Source organism: Engystomops pustulosus, chromosome 5 (genome assembly GCF_040894005.1).
Source record: "Engystomops pustulosus chromosome 5, aEngPut4.maternal, whole genome shotgun sequence".
Classification (NCBI taxonomy): Eukaryota; Metazoa; Chordata; class Amphibia; order Anura; family Leptodactylidae; genus Engystomops; species Engystomops pustulosus.
The window spans coordinates 105382261-105403692 of NC_092415.1; the positions used below are offsets into that span (position 1 = coordinate 105382261).

The window sequence follows — 21432 nt, forward strand, 5'->3', positions numbered from 1 at the left end:
GAATATGTGGAACTAGATGTTATTCCAATAATGAGATATGCTAGGAATAAGGTCCAAGCATGGAAAGGGTTAATGTTGGTGATGTCAGTTAGGAAAGCAGATGGTTGGGTAAACGACCCATGTTATACATGTGATGAGTTGCCTGTTTAGTCTCACTTTTGGGTTCGGTGTGAGACTTTTTAGTCCAAATAGTATCTGTTAAAGTAAGTCTGGGTCTAGCATGCTCTGTTTTGGGACTTATTAGGCACAAGAATGGGACAATTTCAGAGCCCAAACATCACATATGTTGAAAAAAGATCTCGGTTACAAAGATAAATACGGCTAATCCTGAATTGATTCTGCACCTAAAAAGTCTCAAACTGCAAAAAGTTGCACAAAAAAAAAAAAAAGATTGCAATAGAAGTGATACATGTCCCCCTCATATCTAAACATGTCCTCAACATACATCAAGGGGATAATTTTAGTCCACAGGTCACAGCTATTGAGAAGGTTACTGCCCCTAAAAGAGGTGGGAAAGGACGCATAAACTATGGAATAGTAAAATATTTTGAATCCTAAAATTAGATACACATTCACCAAAAGGTTTAAGGACTGAGTCCTCTTCATACAAGGGTGGGGGTTGTTGCATATTGCAGCAAACCCCCACCGCTAATAACCGCGGTCGGTGCTTGCACTGATCGCGGCTACTAACCCTTTCGTTGCCGCCGGCAAAGTCGCCGGTGGCATTTAAAAGACAGCCGCCATCTTTATTACGATCGCCGCGCCCCCGAACGTCATCGGGGGGCGGCGATCGGTTGGCATGGTAGCCTCAGGTCTTCGTTTGACCCGAGGCTATCTGGCATCTGCAGATTCGTTACAATGAGTCAGTGGCTCATTGTAATGAATGAGCTGCAAAAATGCAATATATTGCAATACAGTAGTATTGCAGTATATGGTAGGAGCGATCTGACCATCTAGGGTAAATGTACCCTAGATGTTCTAAAAAATAGTGGAAAAAAAAAAAAAAAAAAAAAAGTTTAAAAAATAAAAAAAATTAATAAAATATTAAAAATTCAAATCACCCCCCTTTCGCTAGAACTGATACACAACATAATAAACAGTAAAAATCACGGACACATTAGGTATCGCCGCGTCCCAAAATGCCCGATCTATCAAAATATAATAACGGTTACGGCCGGCGGTAACCTCCGAGACGGGAAATGACGGACAAAATAAGCCCTCACACAGGTCTGTACACGTAAAAATGAAAAAGTTATGGATTTTTGAAGGTGGAGAGCGAGAAATGAGCGAAAAAACCCTGCGTCCTTAAGGGGTTAAACAACAGATCAGATACCATACTATTAGACATAATATTTATTACAAGAGAAATGCATACTCGAGGTACATGTTAAAGGAAACCTACCACTTCCGATGGAGGTTACAAGCTGCATATGCCGTGCACCAGCTCAGGATGAGTTGGTGCCGGCACTTATTTTCGTTATGTTTTTCAACCGATGTAAAGCATTTAAACGCTTTATTAATCTTTATATACCATATTTTATAGGCCAGTGCGCCTTATATATGAACTTATACAGAAATGTACTACAGACAAGATGTACTGTACATTTACCAGTGTTTATTAGCTCCATCCCCAGAAATTTCCTGCACCTTCCCACACAGTATACAGGGTCCCTAGCTCCTGAAGTGCCCTGGCACCACAACTAACATTGTGCCCATCCTGCCCTCCCCTAGCACGGAGAGACCGGAGCCGCCATAGTGCCGACCACGAGGCAATCATCATCATCAGTAAGAAATCCCCCATACCTGACAGCCCTGTAACAGGGGAAAGAGAAGGAGCGACAGGGAACCCCACAGGAATAACACCCTGGCTGAGGAGGGAAGGAGAAGGGGCAGAGTGAGACCGCTAAACCCCTGCTGCATCACCCTGCATTAACCCCCAGCAGCCATACCTCTGAGATCGGAGCTCTCTGACACGCTGACAAGTTTCCCGGGAAGTGTAGCTGGCTTGAACTGTGCACAAGACATTTTTAGGTACTGCATTTGATCCTGCGCCTTATACTCCAGTGCGCCTTATATATGAACCTAGATGTCTTAGCAGGCATTTATTAGAGGTGCGCCTTATAGTCCGGTGTGCCTTATAGGCCGAAAAATACGGTACAAGTACCTTCACCGCACCGTGCACGCTACCACTAAAGATTAATAAAGCGTTTAAACGCTTTACATCGGTTGAAAAGCATAACGAAAATAAGCGCCGGCACCAGCTCATCCTGAGCTGGTGCATGGCATTTGCAGCTTGTAACCTACATCGGAAGTGGTAGGTTTCCTTTAAATATACGAGGCACGGCATAGCCGTTCATTGCCATCTCCATTGCACATGAACTTTACTTTGTGATGTAGATACGATAGTAATTTAAAAGTTTAACACACTACTTGGAGATAGACCTTGACTAAGGAATATATAACATGACCAAAACCTGTAGGTCTGCTGCATGTTTTTAACAATGAGCCAGCATGCTCTATGTTTTGTCACTTTTTTTTTTTTTTTTTTTGGAGCGAAATAAATATTTAGTTTTTTTAACAAAAATATATGGACTGCGGCTACACAGGACTAAGCTTGCTGTTCTGGGCACCATTCACAGAAAACAGCAACGCTAGATTCCAGAACGGACTTGTGAGCAGTGGATATTTGCATTTTTTTTGTTGTGTATTTTTGCATACTTAAGAAATGCATCATATTTGCATATTGGCATTTTCAATGGGGCATATTGGCTATTTCAATGGGTTTTAGGTTAAAGTTATTATTAAAATTTATTAACTTGGTGTTTTTTCCCCCTTCATTTTTTGAGGTGCGTTTTCTTTGCGTTTTTCAAAGTGGCTGCGTTTTTGAAAACGCATGAGTTTGTGGTCTGCGTTTTGAAACACATGTGATTACATGCACAAACAGCAGGGAGAAGATCAATGAGTTTATACAAATTCTAAGAGACACAGCCACATGAAATTAACGCACACCAAGCATTGTGTTTATAAAAACACAAGCAGACATTTGAAAAACGCATGTGTAAAAAAGCATGCATTTTCAATGCGTTCAAAACTGCAGCAGAAATGCGACAAAAACGCTGCGTGTCACTGGCCTTAAGGGCGCCGTCACACACTATGCTTCAGCCCAATCTCATTAGCGTTTCCAGTTAACACATGAGATTATTTACTAATCACATGTGTTTCACTGTAAATGCGTTAGGCCCGAGGCACGACCCCATTGCGCTAGCGCATGTAAACGCAGCAGTAGTGCAGCACTTGACAACACCCTGAAGCAGTCATTAACCCGTAAAAGGAACCAATTTTGGAGCTCTGGGATTTGGTTTGCAGTGTAGTGCTACATCAAAGGAGTCACAACAAGCACATGACGCATAAGCGGTGGCACAACTGCTCTGTGACATTCACTAAAATCCAGACAGACATTGCGCAGAATATAAGGCACTTTTGCTTCAAAAACACTGAGCTGATTGTGCCGCGGTAATTGACCTGGATGTTCAGATGGAAACCTTGTGTCATATACTGTTCTGTGATTGTATCCTTTGTGCAATGACTAAGGCTACATTCACACTGCCGTATGGGGGACGTATATACATCCCCCATAGACAGTAGTGGCATTTGGCGCCCTACGAGAGCGGTACGGTGCGGCACACATGCGTCGCCATACCGCTCCGTACCCCGTGAAAAGATAGGACATGTACTATCTTTTCTTGGCACAAGACACCCTGTTCCTCTGTGGTACGGCAGTGTGAATGTAGCCTAAAGCTGGTCCCAGCATAAAGACCCAAGTAACACCACATACAGACCCATGCCTGCCCAAAACATGTTCCTATATGAACACCTCCTTTAAGCCTCTTAACATTGAGGGTGCAGTCACACATTCAGTTTTTCAGATGGAGTTTTGAAGTCAAGAGCAGTTGCGGATCATAGTGGGTGAGGATCTATCATTAAGAAATCCTGCTCCTCCTGTATTTCCAGTCCTGGTTTGGACATCAAAGACTGCAACTGAAAAACCACCCGTGTGGTCACAGTCCAGTGTAAGGACCTCAATTGTCTGCCTTTTATAAACAACACAAGCAACCGCCCACGTTACCCTGCCTTAATCCCTCCTATCATACAGCCCGGTGACCCCTCACATAACCATGTGTGGCTCCGCCCCTCAACCTGACATCAACCTGTGACGCTGTCTAGACACGACTATGTTACTTCTGCGCTCAACATCGGCACCGGCCTCGGGAGCGCGCACGCACGGTCCAAACGCGCGGATGACGTGAACGTCTTGTCAGGTTGAGAAACTTGGGGCGGCGCGTAGACAGGAAGCTGAGCGCTGTGCTGTGTGTATGTTGGCAGGCTCGTAACACGGCGCAGAGTATGGTTGACCGGTAAAGGTTGGAGTGGAAGAAGCATCTGCACAGGAGACATGGCGGAGAAGTTTGATAACTTGGAGGAGCACTTGGAGAAGTTCGTGGAGAATATAAGACAGCTGGGGATCATCGTGAGCGACTTCCAGCCCAGCAGCCAGGCTGGTCTCAACCAGAAGCTGTAAGTCACTGCAGGCAGATACATGTGTCCTGTATTATGGGCACGTCTTTGTCATTTACATCTTTGTTCTCTTTAGGGTGATCTGTCACATTGCGCTTTGTCATGTAATCACATGGGCAGGACGGAGTGCCACAAATGTATGTTATGTGCCTGGAACCATGACCTTGCTAAGTGTTCTTCCTTGCCAGAACAGAAGCGGCTCCAGTGCCCCCCTAATTGAAGCCCTCTCTTCATGCAGGGGATACCCAATTAATCTTATTTGCAGGCATTCGTTATTAATCTAATACTCCATCATGAGAACAGGTCCGCAATTTTGTAATCCTTTTAGGTAGGAGCAATGGACCACAGTTACTAAGACTGAGGGACCCCTGACCTTGTTACAGATGGACCTCTCTGCCCACTGTCACCTCTGGTGATGCTTTTCCTTAGTCCCAGGCTGTAATGATCAGCTATAAGTCGTCTGTAGTCAATGTGTCAGCGACTGATCTAGCAAGCTTTGTGTAGAACAGCGTAATCTGTGCACTGTATGAATTAAGGAATTATTATCTTGTACGTTGCTACTTGTTTTTTGATATAAGGTGCCACTAAGTCTTGCCTTACATCACCCATTGGTTGTCTTTGTTTGCTACAAAATCTCTCCTAAACCCAGCTGTTTTACCAGCAGTGCCATCAAGGGATCAATTTAAATTGGACATTGGTATGATGCCCAGTATCCCAACCAAAGCCCTGGACTGTTCTCCTAGTCTTTCTTATATGGACTAGGATACATAGTAGTTGAATGTTTGCATGTGTTGTTTACTTTGTAATTTTTTTTTTCCAGGAATTTTATGATTACGGGATTGCAGGATATAGACAAGTGCCGTCAACAGCTTCATGATATAACTGTTCCATTGGAAGTATTTGAGTAAGTTTCCCTAAAGATTTTCATTTTTTATTAATATTTGGTTTCCCAGGTGATTGATGTTCTGTCTGCAAAACCGTTTTAGACAGTTAATTGTGTGACCATATAAAATTCTGTGGTCTTCTAAAACTAATTTTCTGTGGTTTTACCCCATTTTTTTCTTTTTATTTAATTTTAACCTTGCAGACATTAACATTGAATTAGGTTCTGTATTGGCGGCCAGGATTTACACTCTCCACTAAAACCCTGTCAGTGGTCAGTCACCCTAGTTATTGACTTGGTTATAGGCATTTGCATAGCTCTCCTGTGTGGAGATGGGACTGGGAAGTAGAAATCATTTGGGGTCCCTAGTGATACAAGAGTTCTTGGGATTTGCTTGATTATAATTGCTAAATGTTTTTTTTCTTCAGAAATTAATAGTGTAGGTGATCTAAATTTTGTGTTCTTGAAAGTCCCTTTTCTTTAAGTCTAAAAGCACTGATGGGTAAAGAGTCAGAGGTCCAAATTAGGACATAAGAAAAAAATAACAATGCTAATTAACAATAAATCAGCTGACTGCGCTATATGACTGTTATTACTCTGTTTATTTCATTTGTAAACGTAAAAGGAATTGTTGGGTTAGAAGGTGAGTGTTTAGTTATTAAAACCATGACTTTTATTGATTATTTATTAAAAATGTAATCATGTGTTTTTACATAAACGTTACTAGGAGACACAAGTATATTTTCCACAGGGTCAGGCTACATTCACACTGACGTGTGCCCGCCATACCGTAGCTGTATTCCAAGAAAAGATAGGACATGGGGGTACGGAACTTGTGCTGTACCACTCCCGTACGGCGTTGTGTGTCCATTGCCGTCTATGGGGGACCTATATACGTCGGCCATATATACGTACCCCATGCGTCAGTGTGAATGCGGCCTTACAGTGGAAAATATATTGGTGTCACCTAGTAATTATGTAAAAACAAGCTTTTTGCAAACCTAATACTTGCAAAACCTCAAGATCTAAAATGGAGGCAGAAGATGGCGCAGGAGAAAATGGAGTCCAAAATACCACATAGTTCAAACGCTAAATAAATAAATAAATGCATACTTCCTCCACTTCAACGTCTCTCCTTTTTCTGAATACGGCAGGATAATAAAAAGACAGTACCTTTCCAAGTCAATGCACAAGAGTAGAGGTAAATTCCTATTAAGGGTTTACTTTCCTAGGGTAGCGTTCAGCGAGCTGGGGTCAGTAGATGGTCTCGTGGTTCACAGCTGATTCCGGTGCAGCTGTCTGGTCTTCAGACTAAGAAACTGCAAACCTCCTCTGACTCCCGGCCGCGTGGACATGGCTCCCAAGATGGAAAGAACAAACTGCAATAGTACAGTAGGTTTTTTACTAAAAAAAATGTTTACTTTTAATCAACATACTCACAAAAGATATCTATAAAACAGGCTTTCATATAAAAAGATTGCACGTTCAGTAATCCTTGCTAGACTCTTGAGTTTCGCCTAAATGGCTTATTCCGGAAGATTTGTATCCCATGAAGAATTTGTGCAGCCAACTGAACTATGGTGGTCTTGGTGAAGACACAAGGAGATGTTGTAATGGTACATGGTAGGCAGGTGAACTGATAAAAGGGTTCTCAAGTTGGTAACGATCACTGCTCTCAGATATTTCTTGTAAGCCTTCGTGATGGGAATGTAGAGATGCGCATTAACCAGATCTATTTTGGCTGTGTAGTTGATTTGCAGTAGAATGGAGATGGCTGATTTTTATCCATCTTGTGATTTTGTTAAAAAATCTATTTACGTAGCAGAGGTCTATTATTAACCCCTTAAGGTCGCATTTCATAGCTTAAGGCTCAGCCCCATTTTTTTGTATTTTAACATGTGTAGTATTTTATGATTTATAACTTTTGAACACTGTTACTTATCAAAGAGATTCTGAGACTGCCCCCTCCCACATGCTGTAATTTTAGTGGTACATTTTGGCTGATAAGTTTTTTGCGTTTATTTAACAAAAAAAGAAGGAAAATTGGAATTGTTTGAAAAAATAGCTATTTTAGAATAAATACTATTTTAGATAAATACTGTTTTGAATTAAATTTTAAATATTTAGCTTTAAAACCACCTACATAATCAACACATTTTCAAGTCTGCACCCCACCAACTATCAGAAACGGCTTTTAAGAAGATTAACCCCATAAGCTCTTCATAGTAATTGAATCAAAATGGAGGTGAAATTTAGACTGGTCCGATTTAGTCAGTTATACATTCATTTAGCCCTAAAATTTACACATTTCCAAAAGATAAAGAGAAAACCTTACAATTTGTTATACAATTTCTCCCATGTACAGAGACCCCCCTCATGTGGCTGATACTTGTTTTATGGGTGCACAGCGAGGTGCAGGAGGGAAGGAGCCCCCTGCAGCTGGCAGGATTTTAGTTTTCTCATTGGCTTTTGTTTCAGCATCGCCGTCTTCCAAGTGGCATAAGTTTTACTTTTTTGGCTACAGAGCTGGTTGATGGCTTTTTTTTTTGCAGGACATGTTGTTCTTGGCAACAAGTATCATTCTGAAGTACATTTTTCATCTGATTGCTTGTTTATGATAATACTCTGCAATGCTGCGCTGACCGCGGCATTTTACAGGTTAAACACCTACGATCGAAGCCCACTCTGACCGCAGGTGTTACCCGGTGATGTCAGCGGCAGATTACCAATGACACCCTATCACTCGCGACGCCGGTTCGGCTCCAGTGCAGAGCCGAACTGGCATCGGCTGAGCGCCAATAGTGGAGCCCGCGCTGTACTAGTACGACGCTAAGCACTAAGGGGTTAATCACATTTGTTGTTGGGCTCAGGTACAGCGAATATGTCGGAGTATTCTTCTTTCCTTTTTCTGACAAGGGAACCTCTTCTAGTGCTTTCTCTTGAATACATTTGGCTAGAAGAGGAAGTTTTAAAAAAAAAAACTTTCAGCTGGAATTTTCTCGAATTCCAAAGCGTTTCCATTCTTACTGTGGACAATGGCGCCTCTCTACTGGCGGCAGACCTCACATGGTGTCATAGGTCAGGCTTGTCAGTTGTCTTATTGTCTAAGACAGCCCTGTCTTCAGAAATCTGGACTCTTCTACCTCTGTTACGAAATCCACAAAGAGGCCTTTCTGGTCTTATTCTTCTAGATCAGTGGTGGCGAACCTATCGCACGGGTGAGCTCTTTCTGTGGGCACCCGGGCCATCGCCCCAGCACACCAGACAGGACTCAAAGAATTTTCCTGTAGTTCCAAGCAAAGATGCTGTTTTCAGTGATATTTTAAAGTGACCTGCTTGGCTACTTGGGACTGTAGGAAGAAGGAGAATGTGTAAACAGGGCCTGATTATCTCTGAAGGACTTCCTGCTGGCCCCATGATTCTTTGTGTACAGAGGGACACTAGAACGAAGCTACAATTTTGCAAATTTTCCCTCCTTCTTTCTACTGTGTTGGTGTTCTCAGGAGGCCAGGAAGATTGAACGTTGTTGAAGAACAGGGAGCAATAAGATAGCGCTCTAATTTTGGTTGGCACCTCGCGATAAATAGAGGGGATTTGGGTTTGCAGTTTGGGCACTCGGTCGCTAAAAGGTTCGCCATCACTGTTCTAGATGGAAAGCTTTTCTTCTTGGGGGCATTGGTCAGTTATCCTAAGATTCTTCAAAACCTCTTTCAGGTCTTTCCCAAATAAGAAAGTTGTGTTTGGAGGCTACGTCCTCTTTTCATGATTTTATCTGCAGTATATAACATGCAGTTCTAGCAAGTTTTAAGGAGTTAAGAGGAAAAGCGTCATAGAATATCACCTGCAAGTTTAATTGGAGAGTAGCTTCTGCGTGCGTTCTTAAGTGAGCTTTATATGTGAAACCCTTCTCCGGTTCTGTACACCTCAAACAGACCTCAAACTATTGATGAGTTCCTTCCATGCCTAGAGAATATATACTGTCTGTCAGGCTGCTTTTAGCCCACAACAGAACGCTGATTTGCACAAACTGTTTAAATAGAATATAATTTTCCCCTGCCTTTCTTCCTTATTTTAAGGTAACCCGTCAGGCAAAATAACCCTAACCCTAACTAAATATATTTTCATAAACTGCCATTAGAGATCATTGCCTCTATCCCTTCATTGTCCCTCTACATGCCTGTAAACGTAATCAACAAGGTCCTAAAGCTGTATGCAAATGACCTGTGTGATGTCCAATGAGTCATTATCATATTCAAGCTGTCCAGCTTATTCATGAGTGGGAGGCACAGCCACACCCCTAGTGCTTGACTGACAGCTTGTATAATGATGTACTTCCTGGTGCTGGCACCCCCTGCAGCCTGTGTGTGTATAGGGGAGATACAACAGCTCCAGGCAGCCATGTTATAGCAGATGTCAGGCACTTGCTTATCTGATGTCTGTGTCACACGTGTGTATTAGGAGGATGCAGCATGTCAGCAGAAAAAGGAGGGACATGAGCAGGGGGAGGAGAGAGGAGGGGGAACAGGAGTGACATCACTGCCTCTGACCATGTGACCAGCATCATTTACATAATAAAGAAAAGATGATTTTATAATGATTAATGTATAGATTGACTAGATAAAGGCTGGGATGGGATCCTTATGACCTGCTCGAACAGGTAGAGGAGACAGGTCTAGTGACACAGACCTGATGACAGGTGTCCTTTAAAGGAAACCTACCATTTCAAATGGTAGGTTTAAGCTGTAAACACCGAGCACCAGCTCGCGGTTTTAACACTTTTTAAACTTTATAGCATAAACTGCTTCGGCGCTGCGTGCGCACGATCGTGCGCGCGCCTACATAGGAAATGCCGCAGGCGTTGCGCGCGCACGGCCGTGCGCAGCGCCGAAGCGGCTTCTGCTATAAAGTTTTAAAAAGTGTTAAAACCGCGATACCGCGGTTTTAACACTAACGAAACTGAGCACCGGCACCAGCTCACCCTGAGCTGGTGCTCTGTGTTTACAGCTTAAACCTACCATTTGAAATGGTAGGTTTCCTTTAAGTTCATTATAAAGTTGACTATTAACCGGTTAAGGACCGGGCCATTTCCCGTTTTTCCATTTCCATTTTTCACTCCCCACCTTCAAAAATCTATAACTTTTTTATTTTTACACTTAAAAAGCTGTGTGACGGCTCATTTTTTGCGTAACAAATTGCACTTCATAGTGATTGCATTGGACATTCCATGCCATGTACTGGGAAGCGGGAAAAAAATTCCAAATGCAGTGAAAGTGGTGAAAAAACGCATTTCGTTTTCTTGTGGGCTTGGATATTATGGCTTTCACTTCACGCCACAAATGACGCATCTAATTTATTCTTTGGGTCAGTACGATTACAGGGATACCAAATTTGTATAGGTTTTTTAATGTTTTCATACATTTACAAAAATTAAAACCTCATGAACAAAATTTTTTTTTTATTTTGCCGTATTCTTGTGCTTATAACTTTTCCATACTTCGTTGTATGGAGTTGAGGGTGGTGTCATCTTTTGCGACTTTTGATGATGTTTTCAATGATATTATTTTTAGGACTGTACGACCTTTTGATCACTTTTTATAGAATTTTACATTTTTTTTTTAAATGGCAAAAAAGTGCCAGTTTTGACTTTGGACACGATTTGGACAGTATGGCAGTATATGGGGATTTTACTCCTCATACATTACAATGTGAGACCCGAAGCTACCATGGCAATGGATCGCCGCTCCCCGAAGACGTCACGGGGAGCGGCGATCCTCGGAAGGATGGCGGCGCCCATGCGCTGCCACCTGTTTGAAGCCGCCGGCAGCTTTGCCGGCGGCGATCAGCAAGAAAACACCTGCGATTGGTGCCGGCACCGATCGCGGGTGTTACCGGTAAGCCTTTGCTGCAATATGCAGCATAGACTTACCGGCTATGGAGAGGGCTCGGCCCGCGAGCCCTCTCCATGCAACGGAACGCGACCGCCGCCGGGCGGCCGAGAACCGGTTAACTGAACTATTGATTTATACAAGCTATCAAAAATAGAATCTTACTAGCATGGCTAGAGAAAATGTTATGACCAGCCTATTTTTAGTTTTTAATGATCAACCATTTTTTCCCCATACCTTGTCCTTTTTTTTGAATAGCATAATATATGTATGTATGTATGTATGTATGTATGTATATGTGTTTTCTGTAATGTTTGTCTCCAAGCTTAGATTACGATTCCCATGATGCATTGGGAAGCCAAAGCAATGCTTTGTGTAGTAATCCTCATCCCTCTCTCCCTCAGCTCTTGCAGTCCAGATATTAAACCTGCACAGAAGACATTTGTATTTAGAACACTTGAACCCACAGCATTATCTGTTTTAATGACTTTCTAATGACTAAGGAATTGGGAAACAGCTTGTGCATGAACAATGTTTCATAGATAGCCCAGTTGAAAAGTAATGGGTGTATTGAAGATGGGAGTATAGTCATATGGTGAGGGCTGAGCATGTGTAATCCCGTAAGCAATTACTCATTTTACTTTTTACGGGTCATCGGGAGGGAGCCATGTAGGGTCTGCAATATCCTTAAACACAGGATGTAAGGAATGAGGTCTTGTGTTGGAACATACATGACCTAGTCTACGTATGAGGGCCACCGTTGCGTATACAGGATATCAAAGATGGCAGCCAAAGCTGATCTGGTGACCACCAAGAGCAACATTTTAAGGTGAGCTTTAATGGCACTTTGTCCTGCAGGATTGATTTTTGGAGCAGATTTTGACTTCTAAAGACCACTGCAAATAACATGGTGTACAGACACTATATGATTATAAGTTCTCTACAAAAACAGGGAGCTGTTCCAACCTCTCCTCTCCAGACGTGATCGATTTTATTTGGAGCACAGGGTCAGCTCAGAGATTGTACCCTTGTACAAACTCTTTTGGAGTTTGTAATTGGGTAAAAATGTGAGATCCTGATGATGGGTTCCCTTTAACTGTATACAATATTATTTGTTGTGTAGATAAATGATTTATACTTTTTTGTAGCCTCTACTGTCATGCTTTCCTGCAGCTGCACTATTGTTTTGTAATAAAAAGCCATTAGTAGCCTCTTCACAAAAGAAACAATCTTTTTGTTAAAATTAAACGCTGCTATTAGTGAGTGCATAGGTTTCCGCGTTTCACATTTCCAATGATTTTTGTTTTCTAGCTATATTGATCAAGGCCGAAATCCTCAACTTTATACAAAGGAATGTTTGGAAAGAGCCTTAGCTAAAAATGAGCAAGTCAAGGGAAAAATAGATACAATGAAGGTAAGTTGGTGCGTTTCTGTATTAGAAAAATTGGAAAGTAACATAAATCTTTGGATCTGATTTATGATTTTGGCAAAAACAAAATCTATTTAAAGCCAAGGCCTTAGTGGGACAAGGATCATTAAAAAGCCGATGGACATTTAGGGATTGGTATAAATACCATGTAACTCTTCAGTTCTCCTGCACCTGCGCTGATGTGAAAATTCTCTTAGACAGCAATTTCCAACCTTAGCAGCTGCTCACATCTGCTTGCTTTTTCTCTGGGGGATGCAAAATCCGAAAAACAGGCAATCCTTTCATTCCTGAGCATTTGCTTAAAAGTAAATGGCATTGTTAGCAATTTTATACATATCGCTGCTTCATCCTTTATTGTAAGCACAAACCTAAGGTTTTTACAGGAAAACTCCATGGTGCCAAAGCAGGCTTGCGTGAAAAAAAAATTACGCACTCGCCACAGCGGGTCCCAGTGTGGGGGAACCAATGATGGCCACAACACAGGAGTCAGAGCAGGGTAGTTATACGTAATATTTTTGCATATACCTGCCCTGGTCCACGGTGTGTTTTATCTGCAATTCATTTCCTTGTGCCATTATCCCTATGTAGTTGAGCTAAGCACCACGTGAACCCCAGCCATGTGACATGTCACTTTTATTTTCCTTGCAATATGTAAAGAGTTTTAGATTTCATTACTTCCCGGGTTCAGCTACAGATGCAGAGAGTGCATGTACTTTTGCAGTTTGTCAGCTCTCCCTGCAACTGCTTCTGCTTTCACCTGACAGACTGAAGAGAGAGAACACTTCAGACAGATTTATCTTCTGAACTGTGGTACCTAGAGACACAGTTTTAATAGTGTCCTATTAAAGAGCTTTGCATTTCTAGATGCTGCAGAACTTAAGATATCCACTGTTAGAATTACAGTCAAAATACAGTCAGATTCTCTGTATGATATCCCTGATTGTTGAGTCAATGGCTCCCGACCTGTAAGTATAATATAAAGCATTAGTGACACAACTGTTTTGACATACTATAGAAATCACCTGTTTGCTTAATATAGAATTTTCAATTACACGTTTAACTTTTTTTTAATATTTCATTTTTTAAATTTTTGCTTTCTTCAGAAATTTAAAAGCCTTTTAATTCAAGAGCTAAGCAAGGTTTTTCCAGAGGACATGGCAAAATACAAGGCAATCCGAGGAGAAGAGCATCCACCATCATAACTGTGCTTTACCTTCACATGAACAGACCCTACATTGACAGGATATCAAATTCAGGCTTGTTCTTTGTTTACAAGTACAAGAGACCATAACTTGTAAAGCTCTGGTGCTAATGGACACTTCTGACTGGTCTCATTACCTGGAATTAGACAAAATTGAGATGTTCATTATAGCTGGATTATGAGAGAAGATGTTGATGTGTGGATGATGTGGACATCAGTTATTCTCATTTTTGTAGCCATCGGTTACTAATCGAAACGGCACTAAATGAAAGTTAAAGGAGACTTTTTTTTTCAGTTTTTGCTAAACAAAGTATCTCCAAAAACCACTTTTTTTCCTTAAGTTTTGGTGATATTTGCATTTTTAATTTTTTTTTTTTGTTAAAAAATTATTTATGCATATTGTGTAGTATAATTCATTAAAGGTATTGTTAAATTTATTGAATAGTTTTGAACTTCTTTATTGTTTTGTGTCATTTAATTTGCCTGTTATTAGACACTGTTACCTGGCCCAAAGTTGATAATCTGTTCTCATGTTTCTGAATTTCAGCTGTGGTTGTAATCAGAGTATAAGAACATCTTAGGCCTCATGAACACGACCGTATGGTCTTTCCTGTTCTGTATATACACCTGTATTTTGGCTGTAAATACGGGACATATTGCAACAGTACGTCAACGTATTGCACCTTATCTGTACCATATCCATATAAATTATGGCAGCACGTATTTATCCTGTATTTTATACTTTCCCATTGACTTCTATGGGCCTTACGGAATGGAAATACGGTGGAAAATAGGACATGCTTTATATTTTTACACGACTCACTTAAGGCACAGTGGACAATACGGCCATGTACATTGGTGGCCGTGTTGCCTATTGGAATGCATGGGCCTGTTTTTATACGGTCATGTGCATGGGGCCACAGTTGTAGAAAAATGGACTCCAGCACTTTCAACAGTGTAACTATTATAGTGGTTTTCATGTGGATCATCAATATAAAAACATGGGGGACTGACACTGCTAGCGGGTATTGGAAATGTCCTATCTGCTCTGAACAGGCCTGGAATAGTAATGAAGGTCTTTCTTGTGCTCTATTCTCTTAATATGTGCCATACTATTATGGCAACTTTAACCCCTTAAGGATGCAGCCATTTTGCAGGTTAAGGCTCAGCCCGATTTTTTGGATTCTGACCTGCGTCGCTTTATATGGTTATAACTTTTGAACACTGTTACTTATCAAAACGATTCTGAGATTGTTTTTTCCCCACATGTTGTACTTCATTTTAGTGGTAAATTTTGGCTGATAAGTTTTGCGTTTATTTACAAAAAAAAAGAAAATATGATAAATTTTTTGAAAAATTTGCCATTTTCGAAATTCAAAATCATTGCGTTTCCAGGCAGATAGATTTACCACCTAAATAAGTTGCTGAATAACATTTCCCATTTGTCTACTTTACATTTTCATAATTTCTGAAATGTCTGGATAATTTATTTTGATGTCACGCGGCTTACAAAAAGAATATCGCTTTTCCGGATTTTCAGAATTGACTATTTTGGGGATAAATACAGTTTGGAATGAAATTTTACATATTTAGCATCAAAACCCCCTATATAACCAACCCATTTTCAAATCTGCACCCCTCAAGCTATCAGAAACAGCATTTACAAAGATTGTTAACCCCTTGAGATCTTCATAGTAATTGAATAAAAATGGAGGTGAAATTTAGAATAGTCAAATTGTTCCCTTATACGTTCATTTAGCCCTAAAATTTACACATTTCCAAAATATAAAAAGAGAAAACCCACCATACAATTTGTTCTGCAATTTCTCCTGAGTACAAAGACCCCCCACATGTGGCTGTGACTTGTTTTATGGGCGCACAGCGAGGTGCAGAAGGGAAGGAGGGCGCTGCAGCTGTCAGGATTTTAGTTTCCTCATTGGCCCCTTTTGAAGGCTATAAAATTTTCGCTTTTGCGTTATTGGGGCCATGTGATGCCATTTTTTTTGCGCGATGAGATGCTTTTTCCATTGTTACCATTTTGGGGTTGGTATCACCTATTGTTGAAAATTTAGGAACTTTTTTTGAGGGCAGGAGTAGAAAAGCATCAATTCTGTACTGGATTTTTTACTTTTTTTTTTTTTTTGGTGTTCACCGTATAGACTAATAATCATGTTATCTTTATTCTATGGGTCGATACGATTACGGGGATACCAGACTTGAATATATTTTCTTACGTTTTACTAAATTTGTCAAACAAAACCCTAATGTGGGGAAAAATCTATCATTTATGTATTGCCGTCTTCCAAGTGGCATAACATTGTTACTTTTTTGGCTACGGAGCTGGTTGATGGCTTATTTTTTGTGGGACATGTTGTACTTTGCACCAGTATCATGTCGGAGTACACATGGTTTTTTGATCGCATTTTATAGCATTTTTTGTGGGATTGAATAGCTAAAAATCATAATTTTTGGAAGGTTTATAGCAGTTTTTTTTTACGGCGTTTATCGTGGGGGTTCAATAATGATTTACTTTTATTCTACGGGTTGTTACGGACGCGGTGATACTATATATGTGGGGTTTGTGTTATGATTTAGACTTTTTTTTTTGTTATATGTCTCTTTATATGTTTTGGGGGTTTTGGGCATTTTTAGTGATTTATTACTTTATTTTTTTATTGAATAACATTTTTTTTTTTACTTTTTCACTTTTATACCATGGGACATGAAGAAGCAATCATCTGATTGCTTCTTCATGATAATATTCTGCAATACTCATGTATTGCAGAGTATTATCAGTGTCAGCCTATGCACTTGCATAGGCTGGCACTGTGCCAGTAAGATGACGTCACAGACGCCATCTTACTGGCAATTCTTGCAAGTAACTCTGGGGTCCAGATCGGACCCCAGAGTTACTATAGCAACGATCGGCGCCCCCCGAAAACGGTTCGGGGGGGCCGATCGTGGGGGAAAGACCCCCCAGAGGCATGTTAGATGCCGCGGTCGCGCTGACCGCGGCATTTAACGGGTTAAGCACCCGCGATCGGAGACAACTCCGATCGCGGGTGTTACACTGGGGTGCCGGCTATTAGTTACAGCCGGCACCCCGTGTTTCCCGATGCCGGTTCGGCTCAGATCTTGAGCTGAACCGGCATGGGCTCAGCGTCCGATATATCGGACGCTGAGCGCTAAGTCATTGAGCTCAGCGTCCGATATATCGGACGCTGAGCGTTAAGGGGTTAAAATCAGAAATGAAATAAACATTTTTTTTTTTTGGGGGGGGGGGATCTTGGCATATTAACTCCTCCCTGCTCAGGTCTGCGTCACTGCAGTTTTCTGCTGTTCCGGTGCTAATCGGGGGAAACTGGACCCGGTCTCAGGGTGTCAGAAGCGCCCGGAGACCCAAAGGAGAAGGGAGATGCGGTTCGTTACCACTTCTTCCATCTCCGCTTCTCCTGAAGGAGCGCAATGCATAGAGGACTGCAGCCGGCTCTGCCGCCGGCTTCTTAGACCTCTAATTCTCAGAGGTTTCTACTGTACTGATCCCTAAGGGCATCTACAAATGTTTTATGGTGCCAAAAAAAATGTAAATGTCGGTACTAGAAATGCCATTCTATTCCGAGCCCTGCCATGTCTCCATCTTGTAGATTATTGCCACGTACCTGGGTGAACCTGCTTGATGATTTTTGGGGTGTTTGTCTCCAGTGGCATGAATTTGGCAAATACTTTTGACACTACAATGACAAATTAAGAGAAATTGCAAGGCAAATTTTATTCCACACCATTAAATTTGTTATACATTTGAGCCAGAATCTTATGGGTTAAAATGCTCATACAACCTTAAATAAATTCTTAAAATGTGGTCACTACTCGGGGGTTTCTATTGTACTGGTTCCTCAGGGGCACCCCAATACCAGTCTAGTTGAAACAGGTGCTCCAAAAGCTAGATTTGCTTGTCACTTCTCAGGTCTGCTGTGTCCCCAGCCTGTAGACTATTGCTACACATGGGGCATTGCCATACCCGTAGTAACCCACAGAATGATTTTTGGGGTGTTTATCCATAGTGGCATGAGTTGGGCTGAATAAACTTCTTCCTACTTTGGCACATTTGAGAAAACAATGCAATTTTTACACTGCCCCCTTCATTTTGTATTACATTTGTCCCAGCATCTCAGGGGTTAAAATGTTCATACAACCCTAGATAAATTCTTTGAGGAGTACCGTTTCCTAAAATGGGGTCACTACTCGAGGGGGGGGGGTTGTATTTTATTGGTACCTCAGGGGCACCCCAACACCAGTCTAGTGACAAGGGTGCTCCAAAAGCAAAAGTTTGCTCCTTCCCTTCTCAGCCTTGCTGTGTCCCCAGCCTGTCAATTTTTGGCACATGTGGTATTTCTGTACTCGGTTTTCTGTACCCGCAGAATGATTTTTCGGGTGATTATATAGTGCCATGAGTTGGGCACAGTATATTAGGCGCAAAAATGACATATTTAAGTTAAATTCTTTGAGGGGTGTTGTTTCCGAAATTTATACAAGTATAATTTCTTGGGGTTTCTATTGCACTGGTACATCAAGGACCCTGCGAACATGACATGGCACTCCAAATCCAAACGTGTGAAAACTGAGTTGCAAAAAGCAAAATTTCGCTCCTTCCCTTCTCAGCCATGCTGTGTGCCCAGCCTGTCAATTTTTGTCACATGTGTGGTATTGCCGTACTCAGGATGACCCAAAGAATGATTTTTGGGGTGTTTGTCTAAAGTGGCATGGGTGGGGCACAATATATTAGGCACTAAAATGAAATTTTTTGAGATAAAAACGCATTTTTTACTTTGCATTAGACTTTGGCCAGCATGTTGGGGTTCAAAATGCTCCCAAACCCCAGATAAATTCTTTGAAGGGTCTAGTTTCCCATTTTTGACATCTTTGGGAGTTTTCTACTGTACTGTTACTTCAGGGGCTCATCAAGTACACTGTGGCACCACAAAATATTTATAGCCAAATTGGCCTTCTAAAAAACCCAATGGTACATACTACCTTCTAAAGAGCAGTTGACATTCACACATCTGGTATTGCCGTACTAGGAAGAAGCAGGGCAGAAATTTTAGTATGTATATTTGCCTCAAATCCCTTCTGAATGTGTCCATTTTAGGGCTAAATAAGAATAATCTTATTCAAAAATTGAAATTTCAAAATTTCCAATACATCTTTGATTGCTTCCAGAAAGATTTTAAGGGTTAACTTCTCAAATGCTGATTTGAATAGTTTGAGATGTTACGTTTATAAAATGGTGTTACTTGTGGGGTATATAGCACATAGCACATAAGCCTTTGTAGAGCACTTCCAAACTGAATTGGTCACTAAAAATGTAGCATTTTTCAAATCTCTTGAAAATCTGAGAAGTTGCTACAAAAACTTGAAACCTTCCCAGATCCGTAAAAAAATGGAAATTTAAAACAAATTATGGGAAAAGGCCAATGGCAAAAGGTTTCTACAAAATAAAATTTGTGGTATGACTTTTTGTCTAAAAAGTAGAACATTTGAAACTTTGAAAATTGTAATTTTTTTAAAACTTTTTCCTAAATTATTGAGTTTTTATCCCCCAAAAAAGAAACTGATCACTATGTTAGTAGTATCAATTGAAACTACAATGTCTCACGAGAAAACAATCTCAAAATCACAAGGATATCTTAAAGTGTTGAAAAGTTATTACCACAGGAAGAGACACTGGTCAAATTTAAATAAAAGGTCTGAGCATTTACTTAAAAACAGGCTGCGTCAATAAGGAGTTAAAATATAAAAATGATTATTCTCTGTGGTGAACCAGCAAAATGTTCAAATAGCCCCTTTTTTGATCTTTCGGCCCACATAAATTTTTTTATTATAATGTATTGCCCTCAGAATATGTGGTAAAATTAATTTTTTCTTGAAAAGTTTACTGATCCAAGGAATGCAGGAAAGGTGTAAACACAACACCCATACACTCATAAACCTCTGCACCTGCTCTCAATGGTACTTGCTCGGAAAAGAGCCTTTCTGATGAGGACTCTGACTGCCATAGACTGCCTAAACATCCAGTAAGGTACTTAATGTGCAAGTTTGGTAGTCTTGATGAACTGAGGTCTCCTCAGCTGACTTTTTTTTTTTTTTAATACCAGCCAGTCAAGTGAGATAACTAAAATTCATAACTTTTTATTGGATATGCATTAAAAACCAACATCTAAATAATATCAAATAACAGTAAAATCATCCAGTGCATCCAGCCCGGATGGTCACAGTATCACTTGGATCAAACAATGTACACACCACATCCTCAGATAAAATGTCTCTTGTTCTCTTACAGAAACATAGATCTAGTAGAAAATATTTGAATCTTACCATACATGCTGCTGTCGGTACAGAGGTACCTGGTAGGTTGCTGGGTTGGGAGTAAAAGTTCTCTCCTGGGGAGGAATGGATGTGAGGAGAAATCAAGTGTCCCCACCCTCTCCCTATCATCCCGGGTTGTCTCCCACCATTACAAGGTGTGTCAACCGAAACAGCAATTGAATATTTTACATGATAAGTTGTCAATGAAAAAATTGTCGGCCCGATGGGTGCCTCGATTGCTCACGGTGTACAACAAGCAGATGTGGCTGTTATCTTTGAAGCAGTGTTTGGAACAATTTAAGCGAGATCCGAAGGAGTTTTTGTGTCGAGTTGTCACCGTTGATGAATCTGGATTGATTATTACACACCAGAAACTAAGCAACAATCAAAACAATGGAATTCTCCTGGTGAATCTGCTCCAAAGAAGGCAAAGATGGTCCCATCGGCCGTAAAGGTCATGGTGACGTTTTTTTGTGATTCGAACAGCGTCATCCTCATGGATTCTTTAGAAAAAGGAAGAACAATCACTGAAAATACTACAGTGAGTTATTGTCGATAAAAAAATTGAAGAAGACATGGCCACATTTGGCCGCACCGCCTACCATGTGTTAAATAAATAACTTTTTAATTAATACACACAATCACCTTCACACAACTTTCCAGTAAACTGTGATAAAATACAAAAATTACATGAAAATTTATATTTTCCTCTAAAATAAGTACATATCCAGTAAATCAATTAAAAAGAAAACTTTCCAAATCACAGTAAGATTCAAGGAGTCTATACATTTCCCACATGTTTATGTTCACTAGAACATGTAGCTAAGGGAAGTTAAAGCTGTGGGGTACACCAAGTAAATTTTGCAGTAAATTGCTAGAGGATGATACAGGTTTATTTTTACATAAAAGAGAAGAAAAAGGAAAAATCAGCTCACTATTACCGAAGTAACTCAGCTGTGAGGGTGGATGCTGGTATTCCAAAAGGCTGGTCTTGAATGAGGAAAATACATGCAGAAAAAATAATACAGACGCCGTAGCGCACCATTCCTGCATCTATGTAGATGAAAATATCTAGCAATTCAATGATATGCATTAA

The 21432-nt window shown here is 40.8% G+C and overlaps 1 protein-coding gene across 1 annotated transcript; it reads left to right on the plus strand.

Annotated features, from left to right (window-relative positions):
* The first annotated feature begins 4224 nt into the window (after positions 1-4224).
* On the plus strand, positions 4225-14410 carry MED10 (mediator complex subunit 10). Its single transcript, XM_072152800.1, has 4 exons — positions 4225-4575; positions 5396-5479; positions 12655-12757; positions 13876-14410. Exons 1-4 carry the CDS (start codon positions 4454-4456, stop codon positions 13972-13974), a joined length of 408 nt encoding a protein of 135 aa, XP_072008901.1. The 5' UTR covers positions 4225-4453; the 3' UTR covers positions 13975-14410.
* Positions 14411-21432: the final 7022 nt, after the last annotated feature.

Excerpts from the sequence above, each read along its gene's own strand:
- MED10 (XM_072152800.1), top strand. The coding sequence starts at position 4,454 with ATGGCGGAGAAGTTTGATAACTTGGAGGAGCACTTGGAGAAGTTCGTG. Across the intron at positions 4,576-5,395 it reads GCTGGTCTCAACCAGAAGCT|GAATTTTATGATTACGGGAT; the intron begins GTAAGTCACTGC and ends TTTTTTTTCCAG. Across the intron at positions 5,480-12,654 it reads GTTCCATTGGAAGTATTTGA|CTATATTGATCAAGGCCGAA; the intron begins GTAAGTTTCCCT and ends TTTGTTTTCTAG.